Genomic DNA, 16,334 nt, shown 5'->3' with positions numbered 1-16,334 from the left:
CTGAAAATACAGCAGCATGTGATACCACCCTTGACCATCTATTTTCATCACAGGCCATCTGCTCCTCGTTTGTGGTGAATGGTGAAGAACTCAGTGCTGCTTCTGAGTGTTACTGGCCAACTCCCTGTGAGACAGCCCTCTGGCATCCTAATTTCTCTTTCTTTCCCCCCACTCAATCCTCCTCTAGGTTATTTATTTTTCACATTTGCAGGAGGTGTGGGCTTTAATTCCTGGTGATTGCAATTTGGGATGTGTGCGTGTTGGGGAAGCAGAGGAAGAGAGTTGGTGTCTTTTACATATCATTGCTTTTGTTCTCTGTGTGACATTTTCCTGTGTACTTCAAAGAATTATTAATACAGGGCCAAGTTTTCACCTAGGCTAACCTCATCTTGCAATTCTGTTCAATTGATTGCTCCTGTGGAAATAGATATGCACCTCTCAAGCATGTGAAACACCAATTTGTATCTACAAAGTGGTGGTTGGGCACACAACTCCCGACTTTGTTCATAGAAATTAGTGCACAGGCAAACTTTTGTGAGTTTGTAACGCAAAAGGCTTCACTGAAAAGTTGACCTCTGAATGTCTAAAAAAAAGTCTGTTGCAACTCTGTGTAGCACATACACACTAAAACACCAGTGTGCTGATATCCACAGCAATTTGCATTTCACTGTTCATTCCCCTGCAATACAGTGCATGTGCGTACCATACTATTTAGGACTAACTGGGAGGGAAATCTTATACAGAGACTCAAATCACAGAATAAATGAAATAATTAAGTGAGATAATGGATCCACAAAATAGGTATGGTAACAGTAAAGTTTAATGGCAATGACTACATACTCATTGTTTTACTTGCTCTTCGGTTCCACTTAACTGTTTCCTGTAAAACAGCCAAAATAGTGAAAATGTATTGGGGGAAGTAGGATTTTTGTTTACTCATTGCAGGCATTGATCATTTGGAGGATATTCTCTGAAGCAAAGAGCTATAGGCTTCATAAGCTCCCTCTTCATTCTCCTGCAGTCCTTTAAGACACGCATGCTTCACCTTCTTGCTGCACTGCATTTTATCTCCATACTCATACTTCCACATTTTTGTTTTTCTCTTCCATGTGGTTGCAGCAGTAATCAATGCTGATTAACTCCATGTCATCTCAGGGAGTTGTTTTCTTAGGTACCTATCAACATGTTTTCTTTTAAAGAAAGGAGTGTGTTGGGTTGCCTTGGCCCCTTTGGGGTCAGTGAGGTGCTTTTGTATTTCAACCCTCTACGATTTCCAACAAGAGCGTTTGGTGACTGTGCCAACATAGTCAAAACTCAGGATTTTATGAAAAAATCTTCTTTTTCTTGGAAAAAAACATTTTTTTCCTTTTCTTTTTTCTTTTTGTAAAATAGAGGGTTAGTAGGCTTCAATGCCAGTGTCAGATTTGGATATAAGAATTTTTGATAACATAAGTTGAGTATTTTGAGTTTAGCTTATTGGGATTCACTTTTATTATTAACCTGTGAGATCACAAGGCCTGTTCTTGAGGATTATGGGAACCTTTTAAAGTGTCTACTTAGAAACTTTTTTATGAAAAAATATTTCAGAAGCTCATTTAAGTTTTATATTCCTTAGTCAATTTTGCAATGTTGTGTGTTTTATTTTACTGTTAATCTCATCCATAGTGTTTTATATAGGATACCTCTCTGTATATGGCATTAAAAATAGACCCTAGTATTCTAAGGTAATGAAAAAAGTGTTTTGTTTCATCTCTTGGGACCTCTCCTTTTATTTCTTGAGTGGCATCAAAAGAGGCAAAAAATCTTAAGCTTTTTATATAGCATTTTCTTTTTTCAAAGTATATCACAAATAATCCTTGCAACACCTATGTGAAGTAGATAATAAAGCATTATTATTCCAAAATTATGAATGGGAAAACTGATACAGAAGTTATTTATAAGGCCTTGTCTAAAAAAGTGACACAGTGAGTTAATGACATAGCCAGGTCTAGAACTTAAGAGTTCCTTGCTTTTACCCCCATGCTTTACAAACAGATCTACTTATCCATGAGAGAACATGGTCTAGTGGTCTGACATTGCAGACCAAATTCTATCTTAAGTAACTATATTGGGAGTTGTGGATATATGCATAAAAAGTATTGTCTTAGATCTCAGCTTGAAAGCATCCTTTATCTACTTCAGAGAAGAATAATAGAGCAACTTCTTTGAGGTGGAAATTTGCCATCCTTTTGTAATAACTGCTTTGTACATGGAGGGAAATGATATTTTTTACCTTTTCCTTAGTGAGAAATATTACAATATACATCAGAAATCTTCTGTTAATTCGGTTGGCCCTGAAGATGCAGATGGTGATTTGCAATGCGTCTATCTTGAGAAAGGACAAAGTGAGCTTAGCTCCCACAGAACTAAATTTACCATCTTACTGTGACATACTTCGTAATTGGGTTTTCTTTTTTTGGTCGAAATTTGGTTAGTCAGGAAGATGAATTTGTTTCCTAAAAAAGCCATTTGCTGAATTTTAGTGGCTTTCAAAAGAAAATCTGTTTCAAATATAGTTTTATATTTTTGTACAAAAAGACGTTATAACATTTAATGTTATTCCTGCGTTACAATCTTATATTTAATGTTTATATTACTCTGTTTGTTTTTAGACGCTTGGAACAGAATTCCATCAAAACAATTCCCACTGGAGCTTTTTCCCAGTACAAGAAACTTAAGAGAATGTAAGTTTAAAAATAAGACTACATGGAAGAGTGATACTTGTAGCTTGTACTATTTTGAACTTTATCTTCTTTAATTTTCAAATAAAAGACCAAATTCTGTGTTGAAACTACTGAGGATTGTATAGATAAACTCTTTTTCAAAGTATAAAGCAGCATGGTATTGGCCCAGGATGCTTAACAGTGAACGAAATCCTTAATAACATGCAGATTAATTTCTCTATTGTGTAGCTATGAAGTAATTAATTGTTGTCCCCTTTATTTCCTTCCAAACATTGAATTCCTTTCCTCAGAGAAGATTTTGAGTTATAATTATTTTCTCCTCTGAATTCAGATGTCTATTTGTAGGATGAGCAGATGTCCCGTTTTTAAAGGGACAGTCCTGTTTTTAAGCCTTTGTGCAGTTGTCCCAACTTTTTCTTAAAAATGGGCAAATTATCTCATATTTTCTCTCTTCCCCCATCTGTACTGGTGGGTCCTGCTGCGGGCTGGATCCCTGCTCGCTAGCTTCCCGCCCACCAGCAGTGAGTGGGGGTCCAGTGGCCGATTATGGGGGTGGCTGTGCAAGGCTGGTGGTGGGGCAAAGCTGCAATGCATGGGGCTGGCTAATCCTCCTGCTGGTCTGTCAGCACAGCCCTTTGCTGCATGCCGGCTCTTGGCCAGCAGGGCCCCACCCTCCATCCTGTTTCCAGCCAGCACTGGCTGCGAGCTGCGGTCGCTGGTGAGTGCAGGGAGGTGCCAGGCAGCAGCCAGTTATGTGCCGCCAATGCTGCCCACCCATCAGCCATTTACATGCTTCCCCTATCGCTGTCCTCTCCCTGCTTTGCCCCTTCACGCCGCCCCTCCAGCCACGCTGCTCCTCCCTATCTCCCCCAGCAGCGCGTGTCCTATTCCCAGCACTGTGCAGAGCACCAGCCCCTGGTCAGAGAGCTCAGCTCATCAACAGCCTGGCCGGCAGGCTTTTCCTTCCTTCACTATCTCTGGCTAGGCCAGAGCCCCAGGAAAGCCCAAGACCCTCTGGTCCAGGGACTAACTACAAGGAGTTGAGCCCTGTGTGTGCCATAGCCACACACAGGACGGGGAAGCTTCTCCACCCCTCAGCTAAGCTCTGAAGTGGTGGGGGAGTGGCAGAATTGATTTCCAGCCTGTTCGTGTCCCGACCCTGCAGGCTCCAGAGCAGCCCCCCCCGGGAAAGGGCTTAGCACCCTCTTCACCCTGACCCCTGCTGCCCTGGGTTCTGCCCCCAGAGAGCGTGGGGCTGCTCCATCTCCTAAGCACCCTCCCCTGCTGAGCCACCTCTCTGGCCAGGTTTGCTGCAGTAAGATTCCCTGGGCCCTGGTGCACAATGCATCCTTGGAGCTTAATCCCATCCTGCCCACACTGTAGCCGGGGGAGAGGAGGTGGCTGGGTTATGTCGGTGACCGGTTTATGTCGGTGACCAGCAGCAGCCTGAAGGTGTTAGATGCCTTTCGACACTGTGCGGGCAGGAAGAGACAAGCTACTTCCCATCACAGGGAGGGGAGGTTAGTGGGGGAAGAAATGAGCTCTGCAAAGACACAGGCCAGGTCATCCCGCCCCCACCCTCCCCTGTGGCTGGAAGCAGCTCCTGACCCTTCCCTCCCACACAGTGCCGAAAGACTGCTGATGCCACATTCTGGTGTGAACTCTGGCAGAAATCTGGAGTGGGTCATGTGACCCTGCATGCCCCCTCCCGACATGTTGCCTTAGGAAGATGCGGTACCAGGTAATAGGAGAGGTGGGACCGTCCCAGTGGCCCAGCCAGGAATGGAGGGTGGAGCGCGCCGGGCAAGGAGGGTCGGTCACCCACTGTGTGAGAGAGGTGTACGGGAGTGTGGGTGTGTCACCTCTCCCAGTGTGTGTGTGGGGTGTGTGTATGACCCCTCCCTGTGTGAACTCTAAAGCCTTAAAGATAAGGTAAATAAAAAGAAATACTGCCTACTTGGATTCTTTTTAACAGGAGCTCAGTCAATTTGATGTTAATTTGAATGTTTGTACTGCATAGTTCTGGTTGATTTCCTCTGAACTCTCTTGAATACAAATAATTTTACCAGGTGTCTCATATTCAGCATAGGGAAATATGGTCACCCTATCTATTTGCATCACTTTAATTTAGTTGACACTGGTTGGGCAGGAGAGATAGTTCTTACAAGAGGAGTTTGAACTTTTGTAACAATATATTGTATGCCCTTGTTTTCTTAAGTATCCAGATTAGGTTTGGTTTTCAAAACAAATATATTAGGCTGTATAAATCTAAAAGAAGCCTAATCTATTATGTGCAATAGAGCTACCCTGGATTTACATCAATAGTAAAAGAACAGAATTTGGAAATATCCAAAATATATATATTTCTCCCCATACGTGAAGTTGAGGCTCATATGAGAGATGCTGGACTGACACAGCAATGGAAATTGTTGTCTGCTTCTGGAAGTAGTACTAAACCCAAAATCATGGTAAAACAAGCTTCTGCTAAACTGCCTTGCCATCCCATCAATGTGCCTCAACACTCCTCTGCACCAGACACCTCTGGGGATGAGGACTAATTCAGTGCCTCTGGCCCCTTGCTGAGGCTTCTAATGAAGGCACCATGGGTAGTGGGGGTTTTTATGTGAACGACTGCTCGATATGAGTAAGATTGATCCTGTCAAATTGTTTCACATAAGAACTGAAATACCAAATAGTTAATGTTCTTTGACATGATCCCATGATCCCATAGTGGCTATTGGGTTAAGTTACTGTGCCACCAATCCAGGATCATCAAGTTCTCAGAGCTGAGGAATTGTAAATAACCTGTAACTTTCATTATTTGTTACTATTTTAATTTTTTTCTGAGGTATTAGTAATATTAGAACTTGATGATTCTTTATTGTTGTTTATGTTTTCATGATTGGTGCCTTCCAACTGTCAAGATATAGAAAATGATGCTTTTTTCCCTAACCATTCAGGAAAATGATGCTTTTTTCCCTAACCATTCAGGACAATAAGCACTGATGCTTATTATGAAAAGGATAACAGTAAAGGTTTTGTGTGCAAGAATTCCATTAGCAAGTTACATTAATAGGCTTTTGAAGCACTGTTGGCATAGGCTTTGAGGTTATTCTTGAAAATACTGTTAAGTAGTATTAAAAATAGGTCTTTGCAATTTACAAATGTATATAAATGTACATATGGGAAAGACAGCCTTTATTGCAGTTCTGATTCTACACAGCCTTATTACTATTCCTGCCATGACAGTGAGACAGTAAATCATTATGCCAGATGTTAATTTAACATTATTTATCCATTTTAGCAAGGAAATCCCAAGTGCTTCACACACTTTATTGACACTGAAGAGATGGCTTCTATGGAGATCAAGAGATGTCCTTGTCAGTGTGTGGTAGGATAAATGTGACATTTCTCTGCTGTAACGTTGCTTCTGTCTCTTTAGTGAGGTTCAGAATTGTTGTGGGACAGTGAGGATCTGTAATCTGGACCAGTTCTCACAAGGGTTTGTGAAATCTAGTGGAGATCTATTTATTCCATTACTGTTGGTGGTTATTGCCATCTCCATTTGGGATTGCAAGATGCTAGTATTACTAATACAAGCATGAACTGTGGTCAAGAAACTCGCTCTTAATACTAAAAGGCTCACCAGTCATGTCTCTAATCTTAATATTTTGGGAGATAGTGTTGAGCAGATTACAATTAGACAGCTCTGGAATCATCAGAAGTCTTCAGATTTTCTTAGCTCCTTTCTCTCTGCTGTTAGAACTAGTTATGGAATGACATGGAGACTGTGCTGGCTTCATTGGCTGATGACCTTCTAATGTGGGGAAAAGTGCATTTGTTCATGCTGATTCTTTAGAAATGGCAGGAACCTTTGATATCCTATTGGGATCTGGGAAACGGGCGGACGAAGCCCGTCCATTGCTAAAGGACCCCCCCCAGCCTAGAAGGGAGATCCACAGGACCTAGATTCCAAATAATTCCGGGGGACAACTAATGAAATAACAGGGACAGGAGTGTGGTCAAAGGGTCAAATGAAGGGAACCGGATGGGGACACCGAGCAGAGAACCCCGGACAGCGCCCACTGCTCCTCAAATGGAGCGTTTGATATCAGAGGGATTAATAACAAGTCTGGGGATCCTAACAGTATACCAAGGAGAACAAAAGTTCCTCCATTCTTTCTCTGAAAGCAATCAGAGGGTGATATTATGCTAGTGCTGTGGAGTACCAGAAGGCTCTATCCTACTTCTTCTGCTGTTCAGTGTACTTGTGAGGATGTTAGGGGAAAAGGACTATTTCAGTATTTTGATGGTACTTAGCTCAGTTTCCTAAAAGATGATGAAGTTTTTGTTTCCCAGTTTGTGGCTGAGATTAGACCTTGAGTTAGAGCTGGTTAGCTGAGGCTCAATCTAAATAAAACAGGTGGGATGAGGGCAACATCCTGAGGAGAGGGAAAAAGTTATAACTGTTCCGTGGATTGAGAAGTTATGCTTGCCTTTAGTTAAAACTCACTATTTAGAGCGGATCCTTAACTGCCTCTGGATGTTCAGGTAGCAGCAGTAGCCAAGAGAACTTATGCCATCTTCTCTTGGTTGCAGCCTTTCATCTGTCATGGACTTCACTACAGTTATTCATGCCTCTACACATGGTTAACTACTGCAACTCAATTTATCTAGCTCAGAAGGAAGATTTCACCCTTCTAGTAGTCAAATATATGGTTGCATAGTCTAGGGATTTGAAAATTTATAGAAACATCACTAACTCCTACTGTTTTACTTGTGCTTCTCAGGTGCATTTTGAGCACAAAACTGAGGACTTCAGCCCCCAGAAAGATGTGGCTATAACAATATAACTGCACTTCTTTTTGATATTTAACATTAACACTTTTCATCTTAACAATAAACAGGTCACAAAGTTTCACACTCATCCAACTAATGTTACAATATGACTGTTCCTCAAATTATTTTATGAATTGTGGGTTTGTTTGTTTTTCATTTTTCAACCAGCTCTAAACATTATTCAGTAGTTTGTCTCAAAAGCTCTTACAGAGGGCAGTAAAGAAACTTAAATCATCTTCATATGCTATACAAGAAGCACAAGATATGCCTTCTATCTTGCTGCAGAGATAGAAACGATTTGCACTCCTATACAGTAGCTTCGTGCAGTCACCCTCAAGAGCAGTGGTGGGCAATCCATGCGGCCCATCAGGGTAATCCACTCGCTGGCCACGAGACAGTGCTTACATTAACCATCCGCAGGCATGGCTGCCCGCAGCTCCCAGTGGCTGCAGTTTGCTGTTCCTGGTCAATGGGAACTGCGGGAAGCAGCTGCCAGCACATCCCTGCAGCCTGCACCACTTCCCGCAGCTCCCATTGGCTGGGAACGGTGAACCATGGCCACTGGGGGCTACCGGCGGCTGTGCCTGCGGACGGTCAATATCAACACTGTCTTGCGGCCCGCCAGCAGATTACCATGACAGGCCGCATACGACCCATGGGCTGCAGGTTGCCTACCACTGCTCAAGAGTGTGTTTATGAGCCTTGTCAAAAAGGAAATCATTTATGTGTTGTCATGGGCATAAGGAGATGAGACTTTGAGATGGTTAATGGATTCTCTGCCTAGATGGAATCCTGATCAGTCTATTAAATTCCCAGCTAAAGAGCTGCAGTTCCCCTCAGTGATTCTAGTGATATCCAAAACCATGGAAGTTTGTGCTCTGTGACCTAAACTGACTTAGTAATGAAAGGTTAGGAAAGCATGTACCCGCTCTTTCTTGATGTAAATCAAGCTCTAGAGTGAGTGAACTTACCACAAAGCAGTAGGCCATAGAAAGGAAACAAAAAGAAGAGCAAAATCTTAATTGAATCCTGTGCCTCAATCAAGGCAGGAGGAGATTCAGCTGTGCCATCTAAGCAACAGCACTGGAGCCTTGGCTCTAATGAAAAGGAAATAACGTGTCTAATTATCTTCTAATGCTGATCATACCATATCCACAAGAGGTGGGTGAATGTCATCTCCCAGCATGCTATTTATGCAAGTTCAGGCACCATTAGTTATACCCAAATTAACATCCTAAATTGGAGAGGGGGAGGTGGGACAAAATCTTTTGTTTTAATCAAAATGTGACATATACAGAAACAGGCTTCACTGAGATGTTTGATTCCAAAATAGGGTTCCCCTTTCAGATGTTAGGGTTCTGATCTATCACATTGCTCTGCTCCATTGTAATGGGTTGAAAAATATTCCTGGATAGATGCCATAGTACAAACTTTGTGCCAAGAAATTTGGCTATTTCTATGAAGGCTGCTATTCGCATCTTACTGTCTAGACACCAAGGGCAGTCAATGTTAACTGATTTCCTAAACAGATTTCAGAGGGGAATGAAAGGGGTTCTTCTTTAGCAGACTTGACTGTGGTGAGTATAGCTAAAGAAAAAACCACAAAAATGAAACTCCAGTGGACAAAAGTGAAGCAAAAAGCTGTAGTGGGAAACATTATTAGATCAATCACTTTGTTAAGAGCTTTGTGAGAAAACCTTATTCCTTGTAGATTCCTAAAGAGATGTTAGGATACTGCTACTGAAATGAGGTTTATTGCATAAGCCCATCCACTGTTCTGAACATGTCTTCTAGCAGAAATGGAGTAACAATGGAAATGTAGTATGTGAAATACTACCCGTGTCGGATTATACTAGCCTGAATAATCAGGGAACAGAGTCACTGTTGGTATAAGCAGTTACCATTCCAAAGGAAGACTATGGGACAGTTTATATGCTTAAAGTTCGGCATGTACTAAGTACGTTGAAGAAGATGATTTGACATCATAGCCATGTTGGAGCACGCAGCACATGTTTATATCCCATGGATGGACTGGGTCTTTAACAGGGATTTAATAGAATTTGGTCCCATTTACAAACAGCCTTCATTTGTTTGTTTTTTTCAAACTAGCATTTTCAAAACTTCTTTTGAAACAGTGAAAGCATGTTGTGACTAGATGCCCCAGCACAGCTGTAATGGGAGTGTGAAGGGGACCTTACTGAAACCTAATGCCTTCGCCAGATTCTGTAGTGATTTATGGTCCCTTTACACCATGCGGGTGGCAGAATTAGGGTCATTATCTAGGTTTAAATGCCCAGCTGAGTTCCCCTTGGATGAGAGGTGCAGTTGAATGTGGTCTGCTCATCTGCAACAGACAAGAGTGTTCATTATGAACCTTACACAATTGGTGGCACAATTTATTACTGCCCAGCACCAGTTCTGAGTGGCACTAAGGCTGGTCTTTAAAATCAGAGAAATGGCTGATCTATTCCCTTATACAAGCATACACCGTTGCCAAACAGAGATCTGGCACAGGAAAGACTCTTATCTATTAACCCAGTACTACATTTCTTAGAATGGTTATCTACTCTAACTGATGATTAACCCTAAACAGGGCTAACACGTTTTGTAGTGTTTTCTTTATGAAGCTAAAATATTTGTCCAGGCTGTCACTATCTTTCATCTTCATTACCGCAACATCTTTTTCTCTGGCCTTGACAAATATAGTCTTGTCCTGCTCATATCCATTCAGCATGCTACTGTAGAGCTCATTTTTCTAGCCCATTGCTGTGATCATGTCACCCCTCTCTTTGTATCCCTCCACTGTGCCCCCTTTTCTACTGCATTACACATAAACTACTTGTCTTCACTTTCATAGTCTTTCATACCCTATTGCCATCCTATCTATCATCTCAGTCTGGAAAAATTGATTCCTGCTTCTGATTAGCTAATGATACCAGCCTCGGTTGCTCACTTGTTAAATTTTCAAACAAGCATTATTGTACTTTTTTCCGTGCTGCTCCTCCTGCCTGGGAGATGTTCTCTGTAAATAACCTCAAAGCCACCTCGTTGTTCAATTCCTCCTTAAAACTCTTCTTTGCCATGATGCCTGCTAAAAGCTTGACAACACTTAGAGTACCGTTTCACTGATAACATGGCCTATCATGCTGACCAATCTTGTCACATTATTTTCTTGAATTCCCCCATCTGTCTATGTCCATCTGTTGTCCCTTATCTTAAACTGCAGTTGTAAGCTCTTTGGATCAGGAACCATCTTTGTGTTCTGTGTTTGTACAATGCCAATCACAATGGGTTCATGGTGATTAGGGCTCCCAAATGCTCAGATAATACAAATAAATAACAATAATAATGAAATAAGTAATAAAGTGCTTATAACACTAAAAAATCTAACTTTTTTCAACAAATTCCTATTTACAAATAACCTGTCATTCCTCCCCCCCCCCCGTATCTTTACAGAGACATCAGCAAGAATCAAATATCTGACATTGCTCCTGATGCATTCCATGGCTTGAAATCTCTCACCTCGTTGTAAGTAGAGCTGAATGAGTTGTTTGGGGAGAATCTGAATGTAAAAAAAATAGAGCAAGTGGTGGCTGGTGTTGCTTTGTAACCTTTGAAACCTAATCTTTCATAAATGAGAAATGGATCGCGCAGACTTGAAGAGGAAACAGTTTACACAACTCTAATGAGTTCCTTTATAGATGAGTACCCTGAAGGTTACTTATTTGTTTCTCCAAAGCCATTGAATGAGTGTATTCTTTCTGTAACTGTGTTGTATGTGGTTATGTAGGTTTATTGCCCACCTCGTCTTGGTGTCCAAAACCACACCACAGCTCAAAGTCACTTTTCTGTAGTGACACTGAAGCTTGTAATAACTAAGATGGGACAATACAAGGTCATTTGCTGCATAAGGAAAATGAACCAAAGGCAAAGTGTTGGGAAGAAGTCCTGGTCAGAAGAGGAGTCTAAAGCTTTGGAATGGCATTACCTGAGTTAATATGAAATATGGTTTAAGCCAATTTAGATGAATTTGGATTAGAGACCATACCCTAGCAATTATGGAGTTGGCTTAAACATAGTTTATGCACTTTACAAATGCTGCCATCACTGCATTTTCTGGGTGCCAAACAGCATTAGTAAATAACCTGTGTAACTTTTTGATAAATGCAAATATAGAAAGACTTATCAGCGTTAAACTATATACTGTACTAAGCCCTTGAAGCAGAATACTAAAAGATGGGCTTTATCCTGTGTCCTAAATACACTGGTAGAATGTCAAAGATATATACTGTTACTAGTATTTATTGAATAACTTATGGATTTTAGGTATCAGAGGGGTAGCCGTGTTAGTCTGGATCTGTAAAAGCGGCAAAGAGTCCTATGGCACCTTATAGACTCACAGAGGTATTGGAACATAAGCTTTCATGGGGAACGAAAGCTTATGCTCCAATACGTGTGTGAGTCTATAAGGTGGCACAGGACTCTTTGCCGTTTTTATGGATTTTAGTATTCTGTTGCCAGTCAACCTGCTATAGATCTGTTCAAATCCCACACAAGTGTTAGTAAATGATTCAGTGAAAAAAAGGGATGTTCACTGAATAATGTAATTTGGCACAGTACTAGACTAGCACTGCTCAACACGCTTGTGCTCTAGGCAAACAGATAGAATCGACTTTCAGAGTCAAGGCATCTCCACTGCTAATGCCATGCTAAGTTGAAAGGCATTCAAGTTTATGTAGAATTGACATAAGCCGACAAGTTGGCCTCAGCGGCTGGGGTGGCACACTGGGGTACAGGAAGGAAGCCAGAACCAAAACCATGCGGGAATGCATCAAGAACACTTTGACTTCCCCCAGAACCAGTAAGGGGACTAGGAATTCTTTGGCTTGTCACCCAAAACTCTGTTTAAACCAAGTGAGCCTCAACTGGTTTAAAACTGTTCCAGACCAGTTCAGGGAAAGTATAGATGAGGCCTAAAGCTGTAGTAGAACATAAAGGAGATAGGGATAGTTTTGGCCAGAAGCATCAAAAGGAGGATAAAAGGAGGGAAGTTGCCTATAGCAGGGTCTTTCCTCATCCAGTGTTGGACACTGCCTCTGCCTCAGTTTGCCTCCATCTGTAGCCAAACCAACCCTACAGCTGGTGCTCTAATTGCTGTCCCCTTGCAGGAACTGAATTATTTACACACAGGTAGTTAAATTCAAAACTAGAAATTCCTGGGCTCCTCCTGGAGAATCACTAGTCCATTATACACCTCAGGGGCACTCAACTCTCTCTTAAGGTTTTGCTCCTGCCATTCTTCGCAGGTCACTGCAGTCAGGCCTTTCCGTCTGGTTGGTAGGGAATGCTGGTTCCCTACCCATGGGTATCTTCTGCTCCCTCGCAGATACCTCCCTGCTGATAGAAAAGGCATACTTGTGGCACCTTAGAGACTAACAAATTTATTTGAGCATAAGCTTTTGTGAGCTATAGCTCACTTCATTGTATATTTGTAGTAGAAAATACAGTGGGGAGATTTTATATACACAGAGAACATGAAACAATGGGTGTTACCATACACACTGTAACAAGATTGATCAGGTAAGGTGAGCTATTACCAGCAGAAAAGCGGGGGTGGGGGGAAGAGAAACCTTTTGTAGTGATAATGAAGGTGGGCCATTTCCAGCAGTTGACAAGAATGTGTGAGGAACAATGTGGAGGGTGGGGAGAGGGATAAACATGGGGAAATAGTTTTACTTTGTGTAATGACACATCCATTCCCAGTCTTTATTCAAGCCTAAGTTAATTGTATCCAGTTTGCAAATTAATTCCAATTCAGCAGTCTCTCATTGGAGTCCGTTTTTGAAGGTTTTTTGTTGAAGAATTGCCACTTTTAGAACTGTAATTGAGTGACCACAGAGATTGAAGTGTTCTCCGACTGGTTTTTGAATGTTATAATTCTTGACGTCTGATTTGTGTCCATTTATTCTTTTACATAGAGACTGTTCAGTTTGGCCAATGTTCATGGCAGAGGGGCATTGCTGGCACATGATGGCATATATCACATTGGTAGATGTGCAGGTGAACAAGCCTCTGATAGTTTGGCTGATGTGATTAGGCCTTATGAAGGTGTCCCCTGAGTAGATATTGGGACACAGTTGGCAATGGGCTTTGTTGCAAGGATAGTTTCCTGAGTTAGAAACAGACTCCAATGAGAGACTGCTGAATTGGAATTAATTTGCAAACTGGATAGAATTAACTTAGGCTTGAATAAAGACTAGGAGTGGATATGTCATTACACAAAGTAAAACTATTTCCCCATGTTTATTCCCACCACCACCACCCCCCACTGTTCCTCACACATTCTTGTCAACTGCTGGAAATGGCCCACCTTCATTATCACTACAAAAGGTTTCTCTCCAAATTACCAAATTGAACAGAACAAAAGGGAACATGTTAGGGGCTTATTCCTTTACCCGCTTACTTCCCTGGTCCTTCTTGCATGAACAGAGAGCAACAATTCCTGAAGTCCAAAGGTGCAAACAATTTGATGTTTATTGGGGTGAACTTCCAGCAAGCATGATTCCAGTTTCCTTCCTCAGTGTCCCCCTTCCCAGCTCTGACACCACAGAGTCTTACCTGTGTCCCTGTTCCCATTCCCCCTCTTAGCAAAACATGATTCCAATTTCCCCATTCCCTGTTCCCATTCCCCCCTTACTTCCTGATTAACTGCAAACTATACAGTAAAACTTGAGTTCTGCTTAGCTATACCTTAACCAATCATTCTACTGAAATTTAACTCACCAATCCTAACATATTGTAACATGATTAGCCAACCAATTATATCCCACCACCTTAATTAGTTTACACCCAGAAAAATTAATTATACAGCAAACAGAAACAATCACAGAACCAGACAGAGACCATGCAAATAAACAATAGCAAAGTGGGAACTATAATGACAAAACAATACAGAAGTGAAGATTTCACAACTACATCTATAAAGACATAAGGGTTTCCCAGCTGTGTCTATTGATAAGTGAGTTCTTACCGAACAGAAAACTATCAACCTAAATTTCCATTTACATCTTCTAGGCTCTTCCCTTTCTCTGGAGGTGATAGATCAGATCATCTTTCTAACAGCCCCAGATTGCCTTATTTCAATAAAAAAGGAGTACTTGTGACTAGTTTGGAATGTGAGGATGTGACCATACACTTCCTAGCTTATGGCTGCCTCTGCTGTTTAGCCAAAGATCTTAGTCTAAGAACGGGGCCTCAGACTGTCACTGTAAGAGAAGGCCCGTAAACAGGCAGACTTTGATTTTGATTCTTTCCTTTATACCTCTATAAGTAGGTAAGTGATAAGAATACACCTAAATTCTTAAAGTATAGACCTTTGCAGACAGGCCTGAATATCTATTACACCTAAATTCTTAAAGTATAGCCTTTGTAGACAGGCCTGAATATCCATATCCTAACAGAACAATATAGAATTCACTCACTTTTTTTTTTTAAGTGGTCCATTATTTTTGGAGCCCTGGTGGCCTAGTGACATTATTCAGCTCCATTTTCTGATTGTCTACAGTGCATTGTCTTAGCTGAGTAATTTTTCTTATCTTTATATTGAATGTGATTAGGTTGTTGTCTGATAAGAATATTTGCCAACATTGAGATTAAATCTGTATATGGTACAGCTGGTCTTGTAGCTTTCAGAGTTTAAACCATGATAAAGGAAGGAGACAAACTAATGCAGAAATGAAAGTAGGCAACTTTGTGCCCATTAAAAAAAAACACCACTGTTCGAATTCTTTTCCTTTTCTTCCACAGCCCCCATTGTCTGCTCCTTCTTAGCTGACCGCACTTCTGGTGCTCTCTCTGCTTCCAGGAGAGCGAAAGTGCCTATCTGCAAGCCTGTCAAGAATGTTTTTCTAACAACTGACCAGTGGATGCCCCTTATATAGTAGCTTACCCAATCCAATCTCTCCTGTAATTAGTTGAGTGGTACAAGGCCTCAGTGGTGAGGCAGGGTATTCTTCCCACCACAGTTAGAGTAGAATAGAAGAAAACAGGCGTGCACTATGTTTCTAAACATAGTGATGCTAATTACAGCAGCAGATGCACACGCTACACAAAATCCAATCTCTTAAATGTGACTAGTGACCCATGCACTAAAAGTCACCAGACTTTTTCTTAAAAAAACAAAAAATCCTTTTCAAACAAGAAATCTCCTAGAGCACAGACTAAAACTGATTATAACATCCCAGCTCCTTAGAACAGCACTTCCTGCCTTGGCAGTGAATTCTTTAGCACAAACCAAGAGGGAGAAAAGCTTATCCAATATAAGGCCCCAAGCTCCTTCCATTGCCAGCATGTCCTGTAAAAAGGAAATTTAGTAGCTGGTTTTTCCTAACCCATGTGTTCAGCAGAAGTTTGCTCTCCAGCCATGTCTGGAATTGGTCTTCGCGGTAAGGATGTTTTTCTTGAAAGAAAATCTAGGGAATACATGGAAAAGGGGAGCTCTGACCCCTGCCTCAACTCCCTTTAGAGTTAGTTATTGGAGCCCAGAATCAGGGAGAATAAATCTAGTTTGTTAAAGAGCATTGACTTTACCCTGAAGCGCCTCCGTTCTTCCCCCTGACACTTCGTTCTGCCACATAAAGTTGCTCTCAGCCTATGGTCTGTCGGTCACTGATTGTCCATGCTTCTGGGTAGTTTATGGAGTTGTTTTTGTTACAGTGGTGAATCCTCCTGTCTGTCTTCAAGCTATGAAGCTTTCTGCTACAATAGTTGTAG

The 16,334-nt window shown here is 41.5% G+C and overlaps 1 protein-coding gene across 1 annotated transcript in view; it reads left to right on the top strand.

Moving 5' to 3' along the window:
• Window positions 1-16,334, top strand: part of SLIT3 (slit guidance ligand 3) — a 796,449-nt gene that overhangs the window by 551,067 nt on the left and 229,048 nt on the right. The window contains exons 10-11 of the mRNA XM_038413692.2: window positions 2,652-2,723; window positions 11,019-11,090. Coding sequence (XP_038269620.1) covers window positions 2,652-2,723; window positions 11,019-11,090 — 144 coding nt within the window. The remainder of the gene's footprint in view (window positions 1-2,651; window positions 2,724-11,018; window positions 11,091-16,334) is intronic.

The sequence above is a fragment of the Dermochelys coriacea genome, chromosome 8 (genome assembly GCF_009764565.3).
Source record: "Dermochelys coriacea isolate rDerCor1 chromosome 8, rDerCor1.pri.v4, whole genome shotgun sequence".
Taxonomy (NCBI): domain Eukaryota; kingdom Metazoa; phylum Chordata; order Testudines; family Dermochelyidae; genus Dermochelys; species Dermochelys coriacea.
This window is presented reverse-complemented; position numbering and strand designations above follow the sequence as displayed.